Source organism: Rhododendron vialii, chromosome 6a (genome assembly GCF_030253575.1).
Source record: "Rhododendron vialii isolate Sample 1 chromosome 6a, ASM3025357v1".
Lineage (NCBI taxonomy): Eukaryota > Viridiplantae > Streptophyta > Magnoliopsida > Ericales > Ericaceae > Rhododendron > Rhododendron vialii.
Window position 1 is genome coordinate 21,675,327 of NC_080562.1, and position 6,685 is coordinate 21,682,011.

General features: G+C 37.4%; 1 protein-coding gene across 1 annotated transcript; it reads right to left on the reverse strand.

Annotated features, from left to right (window-relative positions):
* Positions 1-1,275: 1,275 nt before the first annotated feature.
* Positions 1,276-5,791, reverse strand: LOC131328485 (protein FAR1-RELATED SEQUENCE 5-like). Its single transcript, XM_058361426.1, has 5 exons — positions 5,675-5,791; positions 5,416-5,557; positions 4,375-5,308; positions 3,087-4,257; positions 1,276-1,431 (listed from the first exon to the last, which is right to left on the reverse strand). The coding sequence occupies exons 1-5, from the start codon at positions 5,789-5,791 to the stop codon at positions 1,276-1,278; spliced, it is 2,520 nt and encodes an 839-aa protein (XP_058217409.1).
* Between the last annotated feature and the right edge of the window lie 894 nt (positions 5,792-6,685).

A 6,685-nucleotide genomic window follows, 5' to 3' on the forward strand; every position in this document is an offset into this window, starting at 1 on the left:
GAAAGAGTACAACATCCTATTTTATTTTGCCACAATCTAAGAATATAGATTTTGTTTTGAAGATTTTTAACAGTACAGACACAATATTTTTCGGTATCATCTCTGACCTAATAATGGAAGTCCAAGAGAGAGAGAGAAATTAATACAGTCAATTTGAAGTCCAATCATAAGCCTTTCCCTATTTGTGTAGAGAGAGAGAGAGAGAGAGAGAGAGAGAGAGAGAAACTGGAGTTACAAAAAAAATGAAGGACAACACACTTGGTGTGAGCCAACAGCAAGGAATAGGATTTAAAAAAAAATACAGCAAGGAATAAGAACTCCAAGATTTAGTGGGGGCACGTGACTCCACATGTCTTACACTGAGTCCACCCTAAGGGCCCGATTGGATGCCGTATGAGTTTTGGGTGTATTATTTATGAAGGGGTGATAAGATAATAAGGGGTATTAGTTAAGAAGGGAGGGCCCACATTGATGTGATATTTATAGAAGGTGTATTAAAAAGTAGATGGTTTGGATGATGTATTAGAGAATGGGGATAAAATAATACTTGGTTTGGATGAAGGATAAATTAGAGGTATAAGAAGGGTGTATGATGTAAAAAGTTGTCAATTGACTCTTTTGTCCTTGTGCAGTATTAAATTAAATTATTGATTAGATTAAATATTTAATTCCGAAATTGAACTTTTATTAATTTTTTTCACAAAAAAGCAAAAGTAAATTAGTAAAAAAGCAAAAGTAAATTAGTTAACTAATATAATAATTAATTATTAAATATTAGAAAACGTTAGACATTTTGCACCTCATCACTCTCACTTTCTTTATACCCCACCGACCCCCCCACTTTCTCGCCTTCTCCCATGGACGACAGTGGCGACTTTCAATTTTTTCGCACGAAGACCAGAAGACGGCAGTCACACGACGGCGATCGTCCCTCCCTCTCTCCCACAAATCCGATCGTGCCTCCCTCTCTCCCACAAACAGTCAAAAAATCCGTTCGTCCCACAAGAAAAACAGGTACATCTCTCTCTTTCTTTCTACATATACATACATATTTCGTGTGTTTTGTGGTGGTAGTGGTGGTGATCTGTTGTTGTTCTTCTTGATTCGCTGTTTGTTGTTGTTCTTCTTCTTCTCGATTCGCTGTAGCTGGGAGAGAGAGAGCCGTTAGTGGAGGGGGATAATGAGGGGTAAAACAGTCCAAATTCGGGTGTATTAGGCCGGAGAAGCTATTGCAGGGCTCAGGGGTAGCAATAATTTAGTACCCCTTCCACTGGATTAGGGTGTATTCGCGTAGACGGGGGAGTGTTGAATACAGGTGAAAATAAGCTTGCCAAACCCAACTAAAACTGTCCCATCACTTCTAAACCGGGTGTATTCCACAATACACCCACCCAATGTTGCATCCAATCGGGCCCTAAATGTTGAAGTTGGCTGCAAAATTAAGTAACAATCGGTAATGATACTCCGTCCAATGCTGACGGCTAAAAATGTCTTTCAATGGTCAAGCTAGTTTCTCATAATGAACTCAAACAAATATCAACTCAAACGTTAGAAAGTATGACTAAGGGTTGGAGATGCTCTATGGGATGGGATTTGCTATAGCAAACACCAAATAGTGTAAACTAAGCAAGTGGTTTGTGGGACTGCAAGAGGTTTGCATGTGCTGCTTCCCCCACACTAAACTCCATATATGCACAACACGAAATTTTCAACCCTCCTCATCATCATATCCACATAGGAGCACACACATATAGTATATATATAGCCATCAATGGGTGAACGGCCTTAATTTATTCCAACGCCAAAGATTTTCGTTAGTGCATTTGGCGGTGCATGCAATTATTAGTAACGGAAGAAATTTTTGTGCGAACCGCATATATGAATACCTCTATGGTTTTCGATTTATAATATAGAGATTCAATATGTATAAGTTCATAACATTTGCATAAAAACTCATAGTATCGAGATAGAAATTAACTCATAAGTGTCATGATTTCGGGGCTGATGATATAAACTTGTGGGCAAACGTACATAATGAATTTCAATTATATAATGGATTTATTTCAAATATTATAGGAGTAGTAAACAACCATACGTCAGATGTGTTTAGTAGCAATTTCTAATACATTTGACTTTTTAGAAACTCAACAATACCCCTTTTTTCATGAATAAATTTGAGGAAAGATCGGACTCAAGATGGGCCCTGCACAAATGGACAGCCTACAATTGATTTCATAGAATTAGTTCTCGAAATGCGTGTAACCTGACTTGAACAACTAAGTCATCAACAAAATTTGTGGAAGGCTCGTGCAATTTGTTGCCTTTGATTATTTGTGTTTTATAATACTACTCCATTAATTATTGTTTTGTACCACAACAACCTATGAGATTTTGACAGATAAGGATACGGGGTAGAGTGCCTCTTCTCGCGCCCCCCCGACACGCCCCCCCCCCCCTCCCGGCCCCACTCCCTTTCCACTCTTGCCCCTTTCTTTTCTGTTTTTTTTTTTTTTTTTTTTTCACTTTAACTAATTTTTTTTGTTTTACTTTTAAAAGTAAATAATTATTGTTTTATTTTTTTTTACTTTTACTAATTTTTTTTATACTATTAAAAGACTTTAATTACTGTTTTAATTTTTTTAATTTATTTGTAATTTTTTTTGTTTACTTACAAAAAACTTTAATTACTATTTTTTTTTTAAACTTTTACTATCTTTTTTTTGTTTTACTTTTAGTAGTTTTTTATTTTACTTTTAAATGACTTCTTACTATAATTTTAATTAATAAATGAATAATTAAAATATAACTTATACTAACATAACTTGTATTAATGTTAATTAATCAAACCAAACATAACTTGTACTAATTTCATTGAAGAGTGAAAATATATGAAAATTCAATTTCTAATCAATGTTTCCACCAAATTCTGCTCCTGTCCCTCTTGGTCTTGTCCCCATTATTTCTTGCCACAAACTAATTCGTGTTGCATAACGAGCAGCCCATCTTTTAGCTTCGTCTGATGAATTGTTCCACCACCATATTGGATAGGGTGGTACAGGGTAATGAGGCTGCAAGAAAAGTTGCACAAAGTGATTGTTCCCAACACGGGCAATAGCTATTTCAATGCGCTCTTGGGCTGGAACTGGAGGGGATCTCAATGGGAAGTGAGTAAAACAACTTGAAGGAAGCGCATCAAATGTATGCAGAACAAGGTTGTACGCCGAAGCGATGACAACTCCCATACTCATAGCGTCCATCCAATACTCATCTGGTGCCGAATCTTCAAAGTAATTTAAAGACCGTATTAGGTAGTCTGCCCAACCTATTTCTGGATATAGCGCATTATATAGATCCATATTTTGTTCAATCTCATTAATGAGATCTCTTCGAACTTGAGCCCAACGATCTTCACCATACCCTATGTGAGCAGCTATCGCCCTAAATCCACAATGACCGTCACCTCGGACGTCATTAATGTGAGAAATATAATGCTGATAAGCTCGAGGTAAATGCTGAATGTAGTCGATACGGATGGATGGAACTGAAAATTCATCACAGTTCGCTTGAGTTTTGCGAACTCCATCGCCCCTCCCACGTCTCCCAGATTCGATCCTAGATGATGAAGTCGATATTTCTGTAAAGGAAGGAATGCGTCGTCCACTTTGCTCCTCTCTGCCAGTAGGTCGACCTCTATGAGCCGTGTTATAAGCTGGGCCTCGAACTGTGCTCTGAGATGGATCCGTCATATCAATAATCCTGTCTATCATGTGCTCTCGGGTAGATTGATCCATCCCACGTAATCTGTCTACAACTTCATATGTTCTGTCCGGTCGTTCTCCGTCGTCATTCACAATGGGCGCACGCATGGACAACTTAGTCCAATGATCGTGGATACTTTGAATCGGAATTGGCATGGAGTACCAACGGTAATATGCAAGATCATGTCTGCATGGCAATCCGTGCGTAATTTTTATTGTACAGTCGCACAACTGGAACTGGAGGTAGGATGCATCTTCAGCGCATTGTAGTTGAACATCGATGAGCTCCATTGCCTCTAATGAAATGCGAGTTCTTACTTGTTGAAAAAGTTCGTCATGTATTTGCCAATGGCGGGGGATATTGATAGATCTCTGAAATGACCTCCGAATGTCCCCGAACTGATTTTTCAGCATCTTGTCTATTTTCTTAAAAGCTTGTTGTAAGGATGACATAGTACCCCCCAAATATAGCTTCAGCCTCGCATGTGCGGACTCTGCCCTATAATATAATAATGAACTGTGTTTCAATACGAAAGTTATAGAAATATTCTTTAGAGTAGTACAATAATGTACGTAATTGAAATAGTAAAGGTAACAATGCATAAAGTAACTATACCTCTGACTTGAATTGCTTCCGAGGTGCATACACGTATTTATCCATGCTGCCACAAACCTATCTCTGTACGGCATTAACCATGTATTGAAAAGGTATTGTAAGAGCTGCGGGTGTTGTTTATAGTCATCGCACATGGCATTCCACTTCTGATTGAAAGACGCTTCGGTCGTAGAATTAATAAGCGAGTGCCATGACATGTTAAAGTCGTTAAACGACGGACCAAGGATCCCTCTGCAGTGCTTTATTATGCATTGGTTGATGTGCCAAATGCAAAGAATGTGACGTGCCGAGGGGAAACATGCTTCAATGGCGCTAAGAAGCGCCAAATCTCGATCTGTAACAAACACCGATGGCAACAATGCCCCCCTTCCAAGCATCCATTTCTTTAAGGTACTCAGGGCCCAAGTCAAGTTCTCTATCCTCTCATTTGTAAGATGTGCAAACATGAGAGAGTAAGTGCACATTGTGGATGTGATACCTACAACCTCCAATAGTGGTAACCGGTACTCGTTGGTCTTGTATGTGGCATCAATGACCAATACGGACGGAAAGTTCACAAATAAGTCTAGGCTTTGAGGATGAACCCAAACAATATCAGTGATTTCGTTGGTGCATGAATTTGTACGATATTCATGGAGATATCTTTTCTGTATTAGTTGATTCAAGACAAACTGGGTAGGATTTAGACCGTCTAGTTCTGCTATGTTATCCGTATATTTGAGGTTGTATATGCTTTGGGCACATGTAGTGTTTAACGGATTTTTTTTCTTTAAAACACTAAGAATTTCACGAGGTACTGTGTTGTCCGCCATGTCGCGCACAATTTCTTTCTCCTCTGGTGTTAACCTTGACGGGTACTCATGCCCATCAAAATATTCTGCTGTTTCATGGTTATGGATACCACATTCAACCCTTACACCCCACATGACACCCGCTGGAGGTATTGGTATACCTCGCAGCTCAAATGGGCACTCGCATTTTTTTGTCCCAGTATTCTTTTGCGAGGATTGCCCTTCAACTGCATTCCGTGCCGATCTATACTTTCCACTTCTTTCACAACTAAAAATGCACTTTGGCAGCTTGCACCAATTAAACTAGCAGATTTCTTAATAACAATAACAATACCATTGTCTTTACCGACTGTTCGCACCCAAGCTACCATGTCGTCTCTACTTTGAAAAATCTATAAGCAAGAAAAAAAGAATATGTATAAGTGCAACATGATCCAATCTAATATGCATAATTTCTGTACTTTTAAATTAAATAACTAATATGCATAAGAACAACAGTAATAACTAACCTGGTGAGTTGTGAATTCGGGTGTATAGTCACGAAAATTATGGGAGACGCCCTCCCCACTAAGAACATCATTCTCAACGGACCAACTATCTGAAAATGACAAGTCGTAGTTATCCATAATCTTCTTCTATGTTTTACGAACGGTGTGGAAAAGGAGGGAGGAGCCGTGACAGAGGAAGGGAGAGAGAGATAGATGCTGGAAAGATAGTGATATTGGAGGGATAAGCAGGGAGATGGAGGTGATAGGAAGAAGATGTTGATTTTGGAAGGATAATGCTGGATATATAAGGATAGGGGTAATGGATGAATGGTTATAGTTAAAGATAAGGAGATAACAAAAAAATCTGAATGTGTGGTTGTAATTGAAGATAAAAAAGAAAATCTAAATGAGTGGTTATAGTTGAAGATAAGAAGATAAAAAGAAATCTGAATAAGTGATTAGAAATAAATTAGATAAAAGATATAAATAAATACAAATTTAATAAATTCAATAACATAAAAGAATTATAATTTTTAATAGGTAAAAAAATAAGAGTAAAATTTCAATAACATAAAGAAATTTACTCACGTATATAATATTAAATAATTTAAAAATACATATAAAGAGTAAAAAAATAAGTGTTCCGATTTTTAATTCGTTTGAACCGGTGCGAAGATTTTATTTTTCTTATCATTTCATCCTAAATGGTCGTAATTAATTTTTGGCTCTAAAGCCTTTCAATGAGCATCCTAAGAGAGACCTGAAACTAAATAATAAGTCTTAGGGTACTTGTTGAAAGGCCTTCGAGCCAAAATTTCATTATGATCATTGAAGACAAAATGATAAAAAAAACAAGATCTTTGCATCGATTCAACCGGATTGAAAATTGGAACACTTAAATAATATTAAATAAATAAAATTGAAAAAAGATATAAAAGTTATTAAGTAAATAAAAAAAAAAAAATGCCGTGGGTGTTTGTTTGAATTATTGCCGGGGGGTGGGGGGGGCATTTTGGTCTGGGGGGTGGGGTC

Coding starts and splice junctions, on each gene's coding strand:
- LOC131328485 (XM_058361426.1), bottom strand. CDS start 5,791: ATGGATAACTACGACTTGTCATTTTCAGATAGTTGGTCCGTTGAGAAT. Junction 5,309..5,415: donor AGTTGTGAAAGAAGTGGAAA/GTATAGATCGGC, acceptor CAATACCTCCAG/CGGGTGTCATGTGGGGTGTA. Junction 1,432..3,086: donor GTGTTGGGAACAATCACTTT/GTGCAACTTTTC, acceptor TTAATTTTGCAG/CCAACTTCAACATTTAGGGC.